Source organism: Xiphophorus couchianus, chromosome 21, assembly GCF_001444195.1.
Source record: "Xiphophorus couchianus chromosome 21, X_couchianus-1.0, whole genome shotgun sequence".
NCBI lineage: Eukaryota > Metazoa > Chordata > Actinopteri > Cyprinodontiformes > Poeciliidae > Xiphophorus > Xiphophorus couchianus.
In genome coordinates, this window is record NC_040248.1 from 20,544,544 (window position 1) to 20,565,574 (window position 21,031).

The 21,031-nt window shown below is 41.4% G+C and overlaps 1 protein-coding gene and 1 long non-coding RNA gene across 4 annotated transcripts in view; both read left to right on the forward strand.

Annotated features, from left to right (window-relative positions):
- The first annotated feature begins 557 nt into the window (after positions 1–557).
- On the forward strand, positions 558–861 carry LOC114137054 (uncharacterized). The gene is made up of 2 exons (XR_003593932.1): positions 558–596; positions 710–861. It is a non-coding gene; the product is annotated as an uncharacterized LOC114137054 (long non-coding RNA).
- Positions 862–17,109: 16,248 nt separating this feature from the next.
- The window catches only part of odad2 (outer dynein arm docking complex subunit 2), a 35,580-nt gene continuing 31,658 nt past the window's right edge, over positions 17,110–21,031 (forward strand). Inside the window, exons 1-7 of one of the 3 annotated variants that reach the window (XM_028005842.1) lie at positions 17,110–17,221; positions 17,710–17,929; positions 18,507–18,664; positions 19,009–19,168; positions 19,361–19,467; positions 19,967–20,103; positions 20,589–20,705. In XM_028005842.1, the coding sequence (XP_027861643.1) occupies positions 17,718–17,929; positions 18,507–18,664; positions 19,009–19,168; positions 19,361–19,467; positions 19,967–20,103; positions 20,589–20,705 (891 nt within the window). In that variant the 5' untranslated portion in view covers positions 17,110–17,221; positions 17,710–17,717. Of the gene's footprint in view, positions 17,222–17,358; positions 17,377–17,709; positions 17,930–18,506; positions 18,665–19,008; positions 19,169–19,360; positions 19,468–19,966; positions 20,104–20,588; positions 20,706–21,031 lie in introns of those variants that run through there. The other 2 variants (XM_028005841.1, XM_028005840.1) reach the window with 2 other exon arrangements.

The window sequence follows — 21,031 nt, forward strand, 5'->3', positions numbered from 1 at the left end:
TTCATCAAAACTTAGAAGCTTGTTTGATGAAAAAAAAACTTGTTCTATTGGCAGATTATTTCACTTATGACAAAATATTTCCCCAAGTTATGAGTAAAAAGAATCTGCCAATGCAACAAGCTCTTTCATCAATATTTAATTAGACTTAAGCTAGTATATCTTGATGGAAATTTACTTATTAGTTAGTTTTGTCTTCCTTCAAATGTGATGAGATATCTCCACTAGAAACCAGACAAAAACAAAAATACTTTGTTAGAGTTTGTGTTTTTTGCAGTGTAGTTTTAGCTGTTTTACATTAATCGTTCAGATATTCTTGTACCAAACATAAGCCAGGTTTTTTCCAAAACCTGGAAAGTGTGCGAAAACTTTAACAAACAGAATGTGACCGTTGTCTTAAAAAAAAAAAAAATCCATCAAAGATCCGACAGGATCTGGGAGGTTTCTTCAACTGATGAACTGCTGTGGGCCATGTTTTCACCAACAGCTAGTCTAGAATAATTTTGTTATTCTAGACCAGAATAACAAGTAATTATTATTACTATTTCTGTTTTTATAAAGGCAGAGCGGAGCTAAACACAGGCTGGTGGTCCTAGTGGGTGAGTAAAGAGCCTGATGGTAATCAGTGAAATCACTGCTCACCTCACACTCTGCTGCTGTCAGACTTGGCTTTGTAGAAACTGTTTTAATGAAACTCCTCAAACACTTCTAGATGTGTGACCTCTGGGAGTCCAGAAGCTCCAGATGGATGGGCCTCAGTCTTCCATGATCCAGGAGAAACATGCGGTCCTTCATTTAGCTCTCAGAGGGACAGACGGTGCAGAACTCGCATCAATCAGTCCCATTAAACGCTCTCACCTCCTGCACCTCTCTGTGTCTTTTAAACCTGTCCAGATGATGGAACTGGTAGCACCTGCCTGGAGCAGCAGCTGCTGCTGCTAGGCTCTCCAAAGAGCTTCACTATGATGTGCCGAATTTAGTGGTTCCTCCTTCTGGGTTTGTGGTTGGAAGACGAGTGTTGGCAGTAAAAATGTTGGAACAATGAGCTGAACCAGGCGCAGCAGTGAAGCTTTAAATCTCTGCCTGATGCTCCATTCTCTAGCTGTCGACTTCTCCTCGTTTTCCCTTTTTAGGTTTCTGATGAGAACAAAAATGAGAAGAACGTCTCAGACAGAAACGGAGAAACAGCATTCCTCAAGTTTTCACTGGGAATCTCTTCATTGTTTCCATTAATCAAAGGAAAACTCATACATCTGTTCCAGCAGCTTCAGTTGGATATTTCAGGAGTTTTTTTTTTTTTTTTAGTAACATCTAATCTAGAAGGTGGAAAACGTTTCTCTCCTTTATTTCTTTGCTCCAAGCTGTCGCCTGATTGGCCGGGCCTTGGTACTCAGAATATGGGCTTCATCGGGTCGTGCTGCTAATCAAACAGCTTCTTCTTCTGGCCAGACTTGTCGGATTTTCCTTATTAAACAACTGTCTCTGTTTTTCCAGAACTCACCCACGTCTAGTCGTAATTGCATTACAGATATGTGAAAAACTTTGTCGATATTTCGCTAATGTCAAAAAAGCACAATTTCACAATTGCGGCGTTTCAAAGCGACACTCCAGGTACGTTTTTGACGAGGGAATAACATCACAACATGATGTGAAGCTAAAAATTTGCACTCTTTTGCCCCTTTAAAGCTTGTGTTGATGAAAAGCTGCAGGCTGCTCATGTCTCTGTTGCTGCCGTGAAGCAGCAGTCTTACATGAAGCGCCAAAACCTGGACATACAGCTTTTGGCTGTGTGACCTTTGCACAGCTGAGTGAAGCTAACACCTCACTAAAAACCTCCACCAAATACAGAGTGGTTAGTGCTCCGTTTGTGCCAATAAATTTTAGTTTGTGCTGCTTTGGTTTCTGAGATATTAAAAATGATTTTTTTTTTTTTAGGTCATCCAGAGGTTACCATCCCCCTCATCTTGCTCCCAAGCAAACCATAGTGAGCTACTTGTTTAGTGCTTCGTTTGTGTTGTTAAAATTGTCATCAGTGCAGGTTTAGTTTTCGAGATATAAGTTATAATGTGGGCAGAAGTTTTGACCCACAGCTCAACGTTAGCGGGTGCTGCTCATTCTGTCCGGCGTGAGCGTCTCTATGTCCAGTTTTTGCCAGCTTTGGCGCTTCGTAGTCTGACACTTTTAGTGCTGAAGCAAGAGAGAAACCCAGGAGCTCAGCTCAGAGAAAACAGCAGCACTTCTGCTTTATTGCTGGCTTTGGCTTCAGACTGGAGCTGCTGGTTCTGTTGGACCTCCTCTGTGTTGGTCCCCCCTGATCCAGAGGCTCCATGTTTCCCCCTCAGCCTGTGTGTGCAGGTCTGGTTCCTGCTGGATTGACTGTCTGCACCACTGAGATAAGGATCACTACAGAGCCTCTATTACCGCGCTCTGCCACCTTCACGGCTACAACAACAGAACCCGGTTCAAACTGCAGCGCTGCATTCCTCCCACATTCCTCAACCCAAGTCCAAACGAACTCCACTTCCTGATCTGAATAAGTCGGCTGACCACTCAGCTCCTCCGTCCCTCCGACTGCTTTCCTGACCTCTGACCTCTGTGAAACCTGCCTGGCAACCCCAACCTGAGCTGCCAGCCGGTTTGTTTGCATCGTGTCGGACACAGATTAGCGCTTTGTCCACATTCCAGTGTTAGCAGATGCTCCTTTGTCGTCTTACAAAAGTTCTCAAAACTATGGAACAGTTTGGATGAGGAGTTGAAAAGAAATTCTCCCCTATGAATGAATTCAAAACACTTTATAAGAAAAAACCCTGCTAAGTCTTGCACACGTTTGAGGGTTGTTGTTTTTTTTTCTTTAACGTTTTTTCTTTTGGCTCTAGTGGCCTTTATTTGAAAGTGACAAGACAGGGAAGTGGGTAAAGAGAGAGAGGGAACACATGCAGCAAAGGTCACCAGGCCGGGAATCAAACCAGCGACGTCGGCATCAATGACTAAGGCCTCCTTTTGCGGGTTGTGCTTGACACAGCACCCCCAACCTCTGAGTTAATGACGAGGAAAATGATCGTTTGCATCTTTTATCGCTGATTTAATGTATGTGGACATGAACATTTATTTGAATAATTATAGAGAAAGGAACAGGTTTATCCAAGATCATTTTCTTCTTTCTGCTCCATCTTCACTCGTTAAGTGTTGTCAGGGAACGTGTCTGTGAATTAATGATGAGATTTGTGTCTGCTTTTCAGACAGAGGGAGAGTGGAGAACCCAGGGGATGTCAAAGAGGCTCTAGGTTCTGCCAAAGAAAAAATGATCTCCGTCTTTGTTTCCAATTATTATTATGAGACAGGTGAATAAACCATCAGAAGCTTTCAGTTCAGAGGTCTTTAATGAACCAAATGAATCTGCTCTCTGAGTTTAATTCTCCTGGTTCTTCATATGAGCCACTTAAAAAAAACAACAAAAAAAAAAACATTAATCAGCATGTTGTCATCAGTCTGTCTGCTCCCACTTATTCTGCTGGTGGAGAGTCCAGCTGACCCGCAGCAGTTGGAGGAAAATAAGCTTCTTTTTTTTCTCTTTCTTTTCTTCAGCTCCTCTGTGAAACTGGTTGATTTCTCTGTGGAGGAAGGAAAGTTGGAGACTTTCACTGGAACTGAGGTCAAATTCTGTTCAAGTATTAAAGCACGTTTGGTCATAATCTGCAGCCGTCCAACAAGCAGGACGAGTTCAGGAACAAACGGCTCCGGTTCTGTAGGGTTCTGTAGGATCAGTGTGAGGCTGCGGCAGCAACAACAGAACCCGGCTGTGAACCCATCACTCATTTTACTTGTAGTCACTTTGTGCTTTTCCTCCTGTAACTCATCAAAATGTTTGCTGCTGTATTTCCTTGTTCCAGCTGAGAACTAAGAGAGCCTGAAGAATCTTCAAGGAAGCGGAGGTTTTTTCTGCTGGTTTTGCTGAACATTTATGGGATGTTTCTGTTGTTTTCCTTCCAGGACCTTCAGGGGTCGGCATGAATGAACTCAAGAGGAAACTGCTGATCTCTTTCTATCCAAAAGAAATCTTTGTTCTGCACCTTCAGATTAAATCATCAACATGTGAAACAAATGTTGTTCCAGATGTCTCCAAAACTGTTGGCATCAAATAGAAACCAGCCATCTGACACAAGAAGTGTTACATTAAAGGTTCCTTGAAAAGGTTAGGATGTGTTTATGGGCGATACAAAACATGTTCATCACATTTTCTTTTTTTAACAAAATCGTTCTTAGATGATGAGCTTTTACTCTGTTCAGTTCAGCCTATTTAGAGCTCCTTTCATAATGAGCTGTTTTAGGTCATGTTTACGCTCGCACATGAAAATGGCAGCAATTATACAATTGTCCATCCTTGAAAAGCAGAAGTGGCGCCTCCTGCACAACCAGCAAGAAAGCAGTGAGTGTTTTCTGAATGGTAAGCTAACAACAAAACGCTGTCTTTTCCAGCAGCCATTGCACAGAGTATGCACAGGAGCTATGCTTGGGTTGCTAGGTAATGGGATCGACTTTGCTGGGGTTGCTAGGTGAGGGGCAGCATCTGCTGATTTGGAATGTTATATTCACTTTTTGAAATATCTTATTTTCCAGTCATCAAAAAAAACAAACACTTATTGCCATAATAACTGCGCATGTTTTTTTTGTTTTTTTAACGTTTGGGCTGTTTCTAGAAACAGTAGAAACCTGAACAAAAACATGCAAAATGCTCCACTCCCAACGCTGCACAGTTATTCAGCGAGGCGTTCGGGTGTGTGCCTTCCAGCTGCTAACACCAACAGGCCTTGTAGCCACATTACAGGAGACACATTTACTGAGACGGTGTAAAGCCGAGCTGAACGTCTGCTGCAGGTTGGAGCTTTTACAGCCTCATAGATACAAGGCCTGACACTTCCTGTATGCTGCTCCTCAGGCCTCCAGCTCTGTAATGACGTGGCTCAGGTTCAAACACTTTGTGTAGCAGCAGGGAGTCACACAGTCTGAGGTCATCACTCTCTCTCTGTTTCTCTCTCTCTCTCTCCCAGATACCAGTCGGCCCAAGAAGAACCAGGAGTGTGACGGGGTGGAGTACCACTTCATCTCCAAACATCTCTTTGAGGCGGACATCCACAACAACAAGTATGCAGAGAGAGAAAACCACAGATCATAGTGGAGAAGCCCTCTCTCTCTGAAACTGGCCCCGGTTCGGTCGCTTTGCTTCCATATTTGTGGCCAACTAATTAAAGTGCTATTTGTAAAGCTCAGAAGGATGATTGAGAATAATAATAATAACAAGAAGAAGTGCTGCAAACACACACAGTTCCATCCAGAGTTGGACATGGAGGAAGTTCTGTGGTCCTAAGTGAACGCAGACAATCCCAGCATGCAGAGAGCAGGAGTGGAGGGTGGTGGCGCTGTTGGAGGAGGTGTTATATTTAGGGCATGCTGCGGTGGAGGTGGAGGCATGCGATGTTTTTCACTGAGTCGGAGGGATGAGTGGCAGAGCTGTGATGTGGGCTGGAAGAGTGGAAATGTCCACTGTGAAATTACAGGCAGCTCAGTGAAGGAGAGGAGATGAACTTGTTTATGTTGTGGCTCATTGCAGCAGCAGAAACGATACGCTCAGCTCCCAAATAAGAGGCCACAACAACTGTGTGCTCAGCTTGAAGAGCTTTCCCAGAGGAAATCCTCTTCCGTGTCAAATAACCAGACGGCCTCACATTTGACTCTTTATTACATCGGTTTGGTTTCAACAAAGAGCAGGTGAGTTTTAGTACAGCAGTGAAGCAGGTGTCCTCCTGATGAATCGTTTTGTCCGACTATGAAAAGTCAATATCTGGACACACTGCCAGCGAAGGGCTGAAAGATTTTACAGTCCATGAGGAGGATTTTCTTACTGCTCTGATTTTAGAGCAGAAAGCCATCATTAAACTATAGAACAGACACAAAGCAACAGAGAAAACCATTAGAAATACACAAAAACACTGCAGCGAGAGTTTTTGGCCTCAGGATAACCTTTAGTGCTTCGACAGGGCTATGCTGCTCCATGAACTGCAAATTAATAAGTTCTGGCTGCTGTTACCTCTGACCAGGCTCAATCACTGGATCCAATAAATATACACTCCTCTCTGACTGTTTCCTCTTAATGCTGGGAAACAACAGACTCTTTCAATTTAGCTGTGAAGCTTATCTATTCTGAAGCAGAAAACCAGCAGAGATATTCTAGAGCAGCTTCTGGCCGAAGGCGGCGTCTCCAGAAACTGAGCTGTTCAGGAGTTAGAAGTTCTCACCAGCCTGTTTGTGTTCATGTTTTCTGCTGCCACTCAGTTTGAATCCTGCAGGATTGTTTGTGTCTCTGAGTTTCTCAGCATGAACTTGTATCTTTGTGTGTTTGTAATTGTCTGTTTGACAAAGTGGTTCTCCATAAAACCACATCTGTCCTCCAGTCTAAAGCTGGATGTTCCCAGTAAAACCAGAAGGCTAAATGAGTGCAGCCATGTTCCAGCTCTGCTGCTGCACTGAGGGGGTCGGGGTCATAGGGGTCAACCAGAAGCCACATGGCTTCAGTCGGTTTGGTGAGCTGTGCAGTCAGTTCACAAGCTCCCATCACACAATGCAGACTGACACAAATGTTCCCTTTCCTTTCTGTAAATTAGAGCTGTGTGTTTTGCTTTTTGCCTGTTTGGAGGAGATTTCTGAGGACGTCTTGTTTTCTGAGTGGAGTGGATATTTGTCGTGAAGTGCGGTTGTAGGGTGGTGAGGAAAACGTGGAGGACCCAGGGTGGGAAGAAGAAGTGATGATTTAATGATAAAAATACAAGTCCAGAAAGTCCAGGCAGCACAGATAGAGCAGGAGGCTAAAAGCTCAAATACTGGTAGCAACTGGTTCAAAATAACTGACAGCAGACTAGACAGAATACAAGAAACCAAACGAGACAAGGACCCAACAAAAACACAGAGACATAGGTGGTATTAAATACACAACGGGTAATCACAGAACGAGACACACCTGGGAACAATCAAAGGGGTCTATAGGACAACACGGAGACTCAAGACACAGAAACCCAAGAATAAACACACAGAAAACTCAAATCAACACAGAAAAAAACCCAATCCTGACAATATTCCTGTGTGTTGAATGGAAGAAAAAAATTAAAATTTCTTGAAGTTTCAGATCATATCATGTGTGAGAATCATGTCTCATTGAAGATAGGACAATCTCTGCACACATTGCTTTTGGAAATGTGTATTCAAAGCAATGTTTTTTGTTTTATTCCCTGGGTTTAAGCCCCATTTTATAATGCAGATACTTTTAACATCTTCACAGAGCTAATTTTACTACCTGTTTATTTTCTTCCTCTGTGGTTTTGACTCTGCAGGAGAAGGACTTCCAGGAGATGTGGAACACTGCTGAGATGACGGAGAGTCAGTACGGCCAACTGTTTAAGGTTATGTTGTCTTTATATGATCTTTCCATAGTTTGGTGTGTATCATACTGTGTACAGACCTGAAGAAAAATAAAACAGGACAGAGAAATGATGACTGTGGCTCTATATTTTAACATTGAGCTCCTCCCCCGAAAGCAAGCAAAGGTTCTGCTACATGGCTCCCCTATTAACCTCAGGAAAGCACCAGATATATAATAAAATACTTAATAAAATATAAATAAAATATTATTCACTTGTTTAAAAAAACAGAATTGTTTTATATAAAGAATATTTTAAAATAACCAAAATAATGTGGTGACACTTGTTAGTTTTATAGCTTTTCAGAGTTTTATCATTAAGGCAGTGTTGTCATAAACTATTTCATGGGTTCATATGGAGGAAAATAATTCTTATATATCAATCTGCAGAAATTACCACCACTTTTGTCATATTTAATCAATACATGTAGATTAAATACGACAAAACAGAGTCTTCTGTTCATCAGAATCCGATTTGTACAGTCTCTAGCAAATCAAGGGGTTTAAATTCTTTCTGTAAATGATGTTAATCAGCCAAGTTGTACGAAATAATACTACATTTCTTATTAAAGTGAATTTAATTTAACTCTCCTAAAGTTGTATTCATTTTTGCATTTAACAAAGCTCTTGGAGATTTGGGAGGAGGATCATTTAAAAGGATTCCTGTGGTTTAGAGATTTGTCCCACTGAGTGTCACTGGAATCTATTTCAGAGAAAAAAAAAATTCCAGTTCATGTATTTCATCTTGTAAATGAGAGCACTAGAGAGCAGTAAGTCATTCAACAAATACTTTCCATACTTGCATACTATCCCAGCTGAATATGAAGAACTTTGTCTACATTCCAACCTCAGTTAATTTATTAATCCAGTTGGTTTATAGCGTTGTATCTCACTGGGACTTGATCTCCTCAGTCTCACTTAAAATGCTGAACATTAAACTACATATAGTGCCTGACCAGAAGCTGACAATGTTTTGGGTTAATACTAGATAGATGGGATGGTAATTGACAGGAATCTGGGTGGATGTTTCTGTAAAGTTGGTTTATCTTTTCTGGAGTTTTCATGTTCCCCATCGGAGGGTGCTTAGGACCGCAGTTCCCAAGTCAGGAGGGTGGGGCTTTGTCCTCACCACCTCAATGGCTCACCATCCCAAACGTCCAGCTGCACCTCCCAGACCAGGAGCTCCACCTTAAGGAACTTTCTAAAATCTTTCTCTGGTCTTCTCCTAAGTATATGTCTGTCAGGTATTTCAACAAAAAAATGACAATAAGATGTTCAGTTTTACCACAAGAAGTGAGCCAAAGGTGTCTTGGTTGTAGATTTAAGGAATCTGCCTCTAACCTCTTAGATTGTTGCCTCCATTGTCCAACTCAGGCCAGTTAAAGTCATGTGTTAAATGACCAAGTATTTCATCTGCTCCGACTTTTCTGTGTTTTTTGACTCCGTTTCACTTTAAGGAATCTGAGCTGTGTTTTGATTCCACTCAGATTGCTGTAAAAATGGTTTCTGGACTCTTCAGACGTGTATTTTTTCTTCCAGTGAGTTTCTGATGGACTGTTATCATTGGTACTGATGGACCCTCTGGTTCTGCTTGTCAGTTTTTGAAATGCTGTCAGCTTGTTCCATGAGGAGTGTGTTGCGTCGGCCCAGATGTTGCTCTTTATTTACTTCCAGTTGAAGATGACAGAAACATGTGTTCACAGATCAGGTTGGTTAATGAACAGACAGGATCAGCCACATATACCAAGGTACTTAACATGAGCGATGATGCTTTAAAACTATGTGTGTACTTTACATGTAATGTATTAAATGGCACTGCACAATATAAGCACAGGAATGGGAAGCTTTCATAAATCTTCATTTAATGCAGAGAAAGGAGGCCGTCTGGCCTTAACTGAGTTAAGATAACAAATCCCTGTTTTCCCTTTCTTCATGTTTCTCTGACGTCCTTTGAAAAGTGAGCTGCCATGTGTGTAAAGAGCAGCCAATGACTTCCCCAGCTTGGTCATGAGCAGCCACCAAATCAAAAATCTGCTCCCCTCCTGACGACCAGAACGCTTTAACAGAACTTGTTGGAAGTCTGAAGATTTATAAGAAGTAAAGCTCTGCTTGTATCTCAGATCCAGGAGATTCGTGGTGCTGTGTAGAAAGGTCTGATGAGGCTCTTTCTTTCTGTGTGATGAATTCATATTCATCTGCATAAACCTATGAGAAGCCATTGTTTAGCAGAAGATGGAAACAGAGCCAAACAGCCAAAAGCCCGGCCCAGTCTGAGAGAGCTGCCATAGTGGGTCTTTCAGCGTTCCCCTGATGCATTTTAGAAACCATTAAACTGAAATGTCTCCGTCTCCCGTCTCCATGTACGCTGCAATCATTTTTATTTACGGACCGTGTCCCAACCAGGGCCCAGTCTGAGGAGCTCTGTCTGGATAATGTGTCTAATTGTTCAGCGTTAGCATCAGAAGGACTCCTGCTGAGAACTCTGGACTTTTTCTTTCTGAGGTTCCTGCTGTTCTTTCTCTCTTGTTTCTCTATCCTGCCTTTTGCCCGGCCTTTCATGTGGCGACTCAGTCCATTACCTTTACTTTACCACAGAAACCATCCTGGGACGCTCCGTTTTCCTCATTTTGTGGTAAATGGACATGGAGATGATGTTGCTGACAAATGGAGCATCAGGTCTGGAGTTTCCACCACCTCTGTGTTCTCCAGATGATCAGCCTCAGCATCACCTCAAGTCTGCAGCTGACAGTCATCTGAAACTGAACTGAAGAGAAACTGAGGAAGGTCAGCGATGACGGGTATCTTAGCTTTCAATTAGCGTCTTTGAAAATGATGAGTTGAATAGTTGAAGGTGTTTAACAGATGTATATTATTCCACCTGAAGTTCAAAGATCCATCAGGGACACAAATTCCTCGACTTCTTAACTTTACCTTGATATTGTTTGTCCAAGTCAAATTAAAGTAACTAGTTCACCTGGAGTAACTTGGTCTGACTTTTGAACCGACCCAGTCTCTCTATTTACGACTCCATAGAGTAACTTGCCATCATGATGCGTTCAATGTTCTCAGATGCATTTCAGAAACTATTAAACAGTAATATTCATCTCCAGTCTTTGCTGGTTCAAACATCAGTCAGTGTTAAACATGTTGTGTTCATGGATGTTAGGAGGAAATCCAAAAGATCAATAGAAGATAAAACTTTTCACCAGTGGGACCTTTAGCTTCAGATAAAGACCTTCTAACAACCATAAAGACTTTATGTTGTTATTGCAGAACATGTTGATGTCAGGAACTGTTTCCCCTCAATGTATCAACAGGCCTGAAGAGGTTTATGACAATCAGACGAATCTCTAAGGCCTTAAAGCCAAAGTTTGACCCCTGAACCTACAAGTTCCCTTCAATGTTTCAATCAGTTTGGTTGATGGAAGATGGAAGGTATGGGAAAGAGTTCAGGGTAGCTGCATATATTTTGATTGTTTGCTGGTGTGTGATTCTAATCAGCAACTTGTCCTGGTTTAATGGGCCGCCAGCCCAAAGAGAGGCATGATGGGAATTCACCTGATAATGAAAACAAAATCAATCTTGACAGAAAGATTCAGACCATGACCAAATGAAAGAGGGTTGTGAGACTTTCTTCCTTGTTAAGAAAACCAACAAGCAGCAGAGTGATTGTGTAATGAGGCCTGTCCCTTTATGAGCTGATGTCATTTCCAGTAAAGAACCACTGGTCCACAGAGGATGCCAGTATATTATGTGTTGAGCAGGCAGCAGACGCTGCTACCAGGTTCTGCTGAGGCCCAGCCAGTGAACAGAGAACGGATCTGTAAAAAAGTCGGTTCCATCCAACATCATAAACTGACCAATCAGTCTGTCTGGTGAGAGAAACCATGTGGCCGGGTCTGAAGACAAACAAACCATAAAGCACAACACCAGTGCCAGAGACGTTTATCCTCCAGTGAGAGAACTTGTGGACCTTTGAGGTGCTGATGAGGAAGTACAGCATGAGGTCAACATGAAATGAGTGAAGAAAGAACCTTCTAATGTGTAAAAGAGTCAGAGAGAAATGTTTGGGGACTCATTAAGCAAAGGCAGCAGAACCAAAGGGAATCCTCCGAGCCGACGGTCAGAACCTCCATGTCAGCCCTCAGTAAGTGTTGATGGTAGGGAGTGGTTCTGCAGTGGATGGGGAGCTTTTCAGCTTTTGGCCATAATGAGTGGTGGTCCACAGGGACTGGTTTACAACCAGTTATATGATGAGGAAGTGGAGCTGTGCCTTCCAGAAACTGGAGCTTTCTGAGGAGGAGAAATGCTGTCAGGCTAAAGTCTGGCTGCTTGATGCTCTGACCGCTCTGCTGAGGGTTCTCATTCCTCTGAAGATCCTGCTTCAAGGCTGAAACTAAGCCCTCTTTAGTCAATGCTGAGGGACACAGGCTGCAGACAGGCTGATCAGTCCTTAGAGCTCTGGGAGTCAGCTAAAGGGTTGGTGTCTGAAAAACTCAGTCTGGATGTCTTGGTCTGTTCAACAGTTGTACAGAAATATCTTCTCACTTTCCAACTTCTTAAACAGCAAAGAGGTCAGAGAAATACTCCCTAAGAGCTGCTTTTCTTTGTTGGAGCTATGGACACATTCCTGTTTGGGCCTAATGGGTTACTGACAGCCATTATCTGAGGATCGGGTTTTGCCTTCTTGCCTTAGATTACTGCTTTAAGATAGGAAAGAAATGCCTCAAGATGCTGAGCTCTACAAGGCTTTTAATGAGATCAAGCATAATGTGTTTCATGTTACTTTTAGTTTTCTCTAATTATAGAAACTTTTTTTTTATCTCTCCCTTGGAATTTCAGCTTCTTGAACTTAAAGGACACAAATGCCTCACAAATCCAACCTGCTTCAGTAAATGTTTGAATAATTACATTGGAGCACATTGGCTATTATACAGTTGAATGCAGTTTACCATTTGCCAGTACATTTAGTTTTCTTGTAAAACACCCTTCCTGTGCAGCAGGTCAGTCGGCTCCAAGCAAATCAAATGAACACGAGGTTTTAGATCGAATGGTCAGACAGAAATTCCTCCTTCTGTAAAACCAACATGGGTCAGCAGAGGACCATCAATGTTTCTCATTCATGAATCTCTGTTCTTGCCGCCTGCTGAGGCTGATATTGCTGCATACATGCAGCCTGCTGTGGCTGCATGTTAGTGCACAGTGTGGGGTTAACTGAGGCTCTTAAAGAAAACGATAACTGAGGGTCAAACATGTGAGTTCTGCTGTGGAGAGAATCAACTACAGCTCAGCCGACATGTAGATGGTGATAAGAGCTCACTTTTCTTCTGAAACAGGTAAAAGCTGTGTTGATCCCATGGTTTTATTATTGTTCTTCTATTTTTACATAAATTGACAACCTGCATTAAAACCGGCCAATCAAAGCAACTGAAAATATTCCAGTTTATGATGATGTGATTTTCTCAAAGATGTGTTTTGTGTGCTTTTTAATGTTCCCATTTGGCTCAAGCACTTAAAACATAGGAGTCAAGTGTCCATGAACAGAACTGGAACCAGAACAGTCTGTGAACTCCTGTATGCAGAGTTTGACTTTGGGTTTCTCCACAAGTTTTATGGCCATAAATCTCACAATGCTTCTATATTTGACAAAAGTCTGTCCCCTCCAAAGAAAACAGTGGCACCGAGGCCTCAACCCCTTTAAATACAAACGAACCACATTATTCCAAAGCCACAATTACAGGTTTGTGTGCATAACAAGTCCAAGCAGTGATATGGAAATCTTCTCAGAGGTATCAGGGTTTGTTTACTGAGACTCATTTAGATCAGAGCTGATTGGTTCTCATGTAGCCAACATTATGTCTCTATGACCCTCTTGTAGTTCATCCACCTCATGGATTAGGTCATAGTTCAAAATCTTCTCAGTTTGTCAGGTGCAAACGAGTTTTACTCAACATCAGGAAGGAAACAAAAGCAGCACCTACTGCTGTTGCTGCTTATTAATCTAATAAGAGGAAGAAGACATTTCTTCATCCTTCAGCCACAACTGCAGGCTTTACTTCAGCTGTCTGTCTAATGCATCTTTCAAATTTTGTAATTTCTTTAGAGTCACTAAGTGATCTTTTTACTGTCAGTAAAGTAAAAGACATTGTGCAGCTAAGCTGTAAATCTGAGTACATGTGAGCTATAAGAAAGAAACTTACCGGTCAGATTTAAAGAATCTTTCAGCCCCACTTAACCAAGTTTAAAAGGTTTTACCATTTTCCTGTTTGTCCCAAATCACAGAGGATTGTGGGAAAAGACAGGCTGGTTTCAGAGAGTATTTTACAACTTTGGGATGTGGTCACACATATCTAGCAGCTCCTTCTTACAATGACCAGAGTCACCTTCATATTTCCCTGCTTTAACCACATGAGCCCCACTGATCTGGATTTAACACAGAGCCTGGAAAACAAGTGAACTCCTCGGAGAGAAGAATGTGACTGAAAAATGACAACAGAGACCCGATCTGACTCTCTCCAAACCAGGAACAGGAACAGTAGTAGGAGTCTGAGCACCTTCTCATCACTCTTACTGCTCACACACTCCTTCTGTGTGTGTTTGGTTTGAGCTACAATGGACTGGTGGACACACTGAACTGATGCAGGCTGCAGTAGGTTTCTGTGTGTCATCCAGCAGTTTCCATGAAGTTTAATCAGGGCCTGAGCTCCTGCAGTGGAGAGACAGTATGGAGAGCAGCCTGTGTTTATTATGCTGTATTAAGTTTTAGTCACAGAACATGTAAGAGAGCAGGTGCTTCTAAACACGCTGCAGATCAGTTTTCCTTTGGAAAAGACCCAGAGATCATTCCATTTAATCTCTGCTTTAACAAACAGCAATTAGGTCGGCTAAAGAGACCTGGGTTAGATATATAAAGACCCTCGTTTATCCTGCTTCTGCTTCCACATTTTCACGCAGTCTTCAATCCATCTTCTTTCTTTGTTTTTCCTGTTCAAAGCCAGTCAGGTGCTCACATTAAATCATGCACTAAGTTAACTCTCTAGTGTGTCTGAACTCTGTTGCACACAGAACTCAACATCGACTCCAGCAGCCAGTGGCACATTTTCAGAAAGTCCTCCAAGTAAAATACCTGCAGAAGGAGGAAAGCTCATAAATTCACTTCTCTAACAACAACAGCATCAGAAATGATTTGTCTTGTTACTGTAGATGAGCTGCTGCCTCTCCTCCTCTCAGGGGGAATTTCACTGATCGGTTCACATTCTGACCCCATCAAGCTGATTCCTACAAACTGTGGAGACAAAGACGCTCCACCTGCTCTGACTTTGTTCTCAACCATCTGAAAGACAGAGCTCACCTTCCTATTGGTTCAGCTGGCAGATAAAGCGTCAAACAGGTCAGCATCAGAGGAAATCAGTGATTTTACTGATAATCAGAAAGACGTTCAACCTGTCAGTCAGTTCAGTGGGTTTGTCGCAATTTGTCCTGAAGTAAACAGTAAACACCCCTTACCTGGAGGACAACGTTTTAGGGTCTAACCTGCGCTGCGGTCATAGAGATTTGGTGGAAAATAATCAGAAAGAAATGTTAAGTTGTCAGTGGGGAACATGCAGAAGGCAGCTTTACACAGAGCATTCAGATAGAGGAATGGACTTTATAACATTTTCAAAACTGGAGTCTGGAAAAAAGTAAAAGAGGATAAATGTCTGCAGCCGATCTGAGAACAGCTGAATACAGATTGATGGTATTAAAACTCCGTGTTTTAATACGGATCATCATTACATCATTACATCATTGGTTTGAACGCACCAGTAACAGGTTAAACAATTGTCCAACTGACCCGTCAGCTCTTCAGTTCACCAAACCACACACACACACACACACACACACACACACACACACACACACACACACACACACACCTACACCCCCCCCCCCCCACATGCACACAAAAAGCTCATAAACTGGCGACCCTCCAGAACCTTGCACAAGGTAAAAAGCTCTGGCAGTATCCAAACGACCGATCTTAGAACTACGGGAGGATTCAAACTCCTCTCGTTCATTTTTAGATTACAGAAAAAGCGCCAAGCCGCCAAATTTACAAAAGTAAACCGACCAATAACATTTAGGCTTTGGCGTGCCGTCCTCCAGGACTCACACAGACTCACTACGTACAAAACGTTTTGACACAATAGATCTTTTTTTCTCCTAAATGTTGTTAATAGCAAAGAGGGTTAGATAATAAAAAAAATTCAAAAATTATTCTTTTCAGTTTTACTTAAAGGAAGATCTCAAGGTATCCGTGCTACAGCTGCGGGCGCCCTGTGCTCAGCTACTTATTACAAGTCCAAAATACGCACAATACAACTATTCCGAGGATAGATAGATATGACAAAAATCACGACTGGTCAAATATTTGGAACATTAAAAAAAAAAAAAATAGATGTCAAATATCCTCCAGCAATGCCAATTTAGAGCAGCAGGACAACTTAATGGATCATCACGTTACTTCACAGCAGCGCTGTCTGGATGCTGTGGGTCTAAAACCAAAAGGCAGCGCAGATTATATTTGCTGCTCCACAAATTGTGCGGGAAAGAGATTTCTGAGTGGGACAGATAACCAGCCAGACTGCTGACAATATGTTTGCATTAAAAACAAAATGAAAAACATCTTTAATAAACTTAATAGAATAAAATTTCTGGATACTTGACCCACTGTAAGTTTCTTCACAAAATGAAGAACTAATATGTGTTAACCAAAAAATAATAGACAGACCTACAGTTCTAATGCTGTTGTTTTATTTGCTGAGCCTGCTGTCCCATTTGGTGGTGAAGTTAATATACAGTAAAGACCATATACTGTCACTGGAAGTACTTTAACCTTATATATAAATTATATAAATATAATTTATATTATATTATATTTTAATATAAAATGTATTCATTTTATATTAAAAACAAAATGGATTTGGAAAAGTTATTCCTCTGCCTGAATTTGTTATTTTGAAATAATGTTATTTATTTTTTTTAGTTTTTTTCTCTTCAATTTATTCTTTAAAATACCAGAATGTGCACATAACTAAAGATTCTGTCTGTCTGACTCAGTGGGTTACTCCAGTCGCCTTTTTACCAAATACTTTTTCTCCTTATTTGAGAATAATTCTTTGGTACTCTACCCATCTCTGCGCAAATCTGGTTTCATTATTCCTTATTTTATTTATTTTAAACAACAAGAAGAGGGAGTTGAGCCCGGCTCGGTTTCTGTTGTTCTTGACTGTATCATAGCAACAAAGAAGGGACGCTAATTTGGGGAGTAAACATGTACAAATAGTTATTCAATTTTTAAAGAAAACGAAATTATTTCATAGAATTTGATTATAGTAGGTGTGTTTGTGAATGTGTGCATGATATAGATGGGTAGAATATAGAGTTATATATAAGTATGTATGCGTGTGTGTATGAGTACAGATATGTATAAATATTTATATCTATAGGTAGGATTTATTTATTTTATTTATTATTAGTATTCTTATTATTATTTGTAGGAATTTATATATATATATATAAATAGATATACCATCACGAACCACACTCCATACCAGTAAGTGGCGGTAATGCTACTAAACGTTTGTTGCCAACCGCCAATAAATCCAAGAAGAAGAAGAAGAAAGAAGGGACGCTAGAACGTGCCGCTTGGTTGCCGTGGTAACCGTTGATTATTGTCACCTGCTGAAGATTCTACTGAACCAACTTGTTACCAAAGTACGGTAATGTTACATTTTAAGTGCCGTAAACGCTTTTTGTCAGTGAATATAAATAGTTTTGAGCATTTTACTGTGTTCACTCTGCCTCCAGATGAGTATCTGAGTTTGTTGTTCGACGATAGTTGAGCACCAGCTGCTTTATGTGTTGAAAGGGTGAGCTAGCTTAGTGAGTGTGTCCTTGCTACTAACTGCTCTCTAACGGCCCCAACTGCAACTCACAGGCGCTCATTTTATTGTATCTGCTCTGTTTTACAAACGCACAATGTTCAGTTGCTGGAGATATATATGTAACATTATAAGACACTCGCAAAACCAGAAATGGCTCATATTTATACTAATGTCCTGCAGAATTGTATCGTCAAAGTCCTCAGAAAACAGCTTCTCAGCTCGACGTTCTTTCGTCAGGAGTCTGTTATTTACACCGAGACTGAACTGAAGCGACACTTGAGAGTTTTTACTCCAGTTTGTTCTATTTCTGAACTTCAGGAGGCGCTATGGGGCTCATACTGAGCAGGGCGGCCCAGTGGACCAGCTGCTGCAAACTGGAGTCCGCTCCACTGAACGAGTTTTTAGTGACGCAAGTCCTGAACTACGTGGAGAATTTCGTTTCCAGGCACCCGCAGGAGGCAGAGCACTTGTTTGAGGAGCCGCTTCAGTGGACCACCACGTTAAAGAAAGTTGATTTCAAAGAAGACTATGTCATCAGGTTGGTCTAATGATGAACTGGCTGCTGCTCTCACTGTTATCTGTTATCACTCAGACAGTCTCTCAGTGTCAACACAATCTCAGGAAGTTCGTTTTCCTGGGCAATGAATTTCCTGCAGCAATTCAGACTGTATCCAGCTGAATAACTTAGTTTTGTTGCAATTCATGTATTTTTCATTTTCAGTGAAACAGAGAAGGTTCCATTTAATATCATCAGATCTTCTGGTCTGCTTTTATTGTGCGATTGACACTAAACCTGACTGGCAGTGGAGAAACCTGACTGGCAGTGGAGAAACCCTCCAACAGGATTAAACATTCCTCCCAGGCTCTGACACACCCTTAACAGCTTTTGGTTATTTCATGTCTTTTAGTAATTGATTATGAGAAACACTTTTGTGGACTTTTGTAGCCTGCATGTCCAGTTAAATTCAGCCTAAACAAGTCAAGCTTTCATTTTTCCACTTATTTCAATATTGCTTGGATGAAAAGCATTTCTGTCTGCTGGATGAAATTTTGCCTGTTTTCTCCAAAATTGCAGGTGACCCATTTTTTCTCTCTTTCTTTTGGTTCCCATGCAGTGCCATAGGTGCAAAGTCTCTTGAAAAAGACAGTGAGGGGAAGCCACTGTTGCAGTATTTTCCACCTTTTGTTTCTGTTCGTACCATCAGCCAGCTCTCTAAACTGCTGCAACTGGCAGCTGACAGGAAGCGTCAAGAGCTCCAAGCGTGTCTAGAAGGTAACTGTTTCCATCCTAAGCTGTCCAGCGTTCCTCCATCACCTCCTGATCTCATTTGTCTGTGTTCCTGCTGATGCTCTGAAAGCATCCAATTATGTTGCCTTTGGCAGTTTTTCATTGATGGCCTTTTATTTTAGCACCACAGACGGAGATGGTAATATGGACAGTATTTGTCTGAGAAAAGAAGGTGGAACTGATTTCCTGGGTTCTGGGGATGAAATATTAACTTCATTTCAGTGTGTGAACATGTACAGTACATTATAGGCCAGGGGTATTGGCAGTGTAAAATAATAACTATCATTGTTTGTGTTTAACTCTGTAAATCTGATCTGTACTGTGTCCAGAAAATAGAGACCTCATAGCTAAGATTGTTGGTCAGCGTCTCGTCAACACACCAGAGGAAAACCTCTCAGCTCTGGAGTTAGATATCAGAGTCAAGCTGTTTATCCTGCTCAAACACATTGATGAAAAGATCCTCAACAAGTTTGTTGGAGAAATAGCAAAGTGAGTACCTCTCTCTCTACTTAGACACGTCTTCACATTCAATCAGACCACGACTACTTTCCTCATTCAGACTGATCTGCTGTGACCTGTGGTTCTGTCGGACAGAAACAGGCAGCATGATAAAAGATGGCAACATGACTGAATCAGATAGGATCTTTGATCTGTCTTTATTTTTCTACATTTTGACTCCAGACAAGTCAAGCTTTTACCCGCCGCAGTGGAGGAGGAAGTGGAGTTCTTGAAACAGTACTGCACTGAAGGGGGGAAGAGGCTGCTGAAGTCACTAAGATACACATCAGGTTGAAATCTTCTTCACAATTTACTGTTAACATGAGTGCTGGCTTTTCCATAAGAAAAATATGAATATTGTGCAGCTGGAGCCAACATGGAGGTCATTCTGTCTGACAGATTCTGGTTTACAGAGTCTTTAGTCTACAGATGCTTGTTGTCTAACTGAAAACAAAGCATGAGGCAACACAAGTTTCCATCTCCCTCTGCTCTCCAGCAGAATCAATTAAAATACTCTCCAAGCTGAGGTTGAAGTGAGACAGTGTAGCTGTGGGGCCGAGGTTCTTAGTGGATGATTTACATTAGAAATGAAAGTGTGATTCATGATCCTCTGCTCTCTTCAGAGCTTCTATTTTATCACCATCAGCTTCCCAAGCTTCTGTTTCCATCCTTGGTTTCCTTTGACTTCCCATCTTCCTCAGTTCCTCCATAGGAAGTCTGCTGGGAGATTCCTGCAGGTTTTAAATGGCCCTGTATGCTCACATTTAGTGTGTTTCTTTTTTCTTTCAGACTATGAATTTCCAAACGGCTGTCGTGCTCCACCTTGGAGACAGCTACTTGGTGAGATTTGTTACGTTGTTATTGAGCCATGTGACGCTGAGGCCCTGTACATCACCTGCTGCTCTGCTGGAGTCTTTCTTAATGCGGTAAGAGTAGAAGAAGCAGCAGCATCAAGCAGTAAAACTGTGCTGTTTACTGTAGTTGAAACTGTTTATCAGGTCAGGTAAATCAGTGTATTAATGTGCAGTTTTTCATTAAAATCATAAAATGTAATTAACATTTTTCATGAAACATAATGTGTTCCATGTTCCTTGATCAAGAACAGAGTTTTGAATCTGTCAGAAACTGAAAGGATCACCAGATTATCCCCTTTTCTGTCTCATATAATCATTATCTGATTTTTACTGAACTGGAAAGAAAAAATTTATTTTAGAACTGGTTGTTTGCTGATGCATTTGTAGAAAAAGAAATGCAGGAATTTTCAGTTTTGATGCATTAAATAAACAAGGAAAAAGAAATGAAGTGTTTGACGTGCTGATGGGTAGAGACTGTTTTAAGCTCTATCTGTTTGGTTTGCATCACTGCTTTATTATAATTAATGATCATATTTTGTTTCATGTTTTTGCCACAGGGGTTGGACAAAGAAGAAGACGAGAGTCTCTATGAGAGACAAGGTGATTTTTATGAAGACATGGCAACACTTCTAAAGAGGGTATCTCCACATTTTGAAAAGAACGTGAGAAAACAGGTACAGTGAAAAAGATGCTTCGAAGCCTAACACACCAGCATGTCTTTTCTCAAACCTGTTAGGGGATAAATAATTCCTCTTTGTCCATGAAGAAGCTTTGATCTGCTGTTTAGTGGCTGAACAGAGTGAGGAATCAGTCACTGGGCTGTTCTATGCCAGCAAGCTACTGTGTGGTTGTCACTGGGTTGAAACATTTCTGATCTGCTTTCTTCCAAGTTCAGTCAAAACAGTAAAGGCTTGTTTAAGCCAATATACACACATAACGTAGAGGCACATTTTCCTCAATTCCAGACACTGAAATATGTGTGTTTTATTCAGTAGGTCTA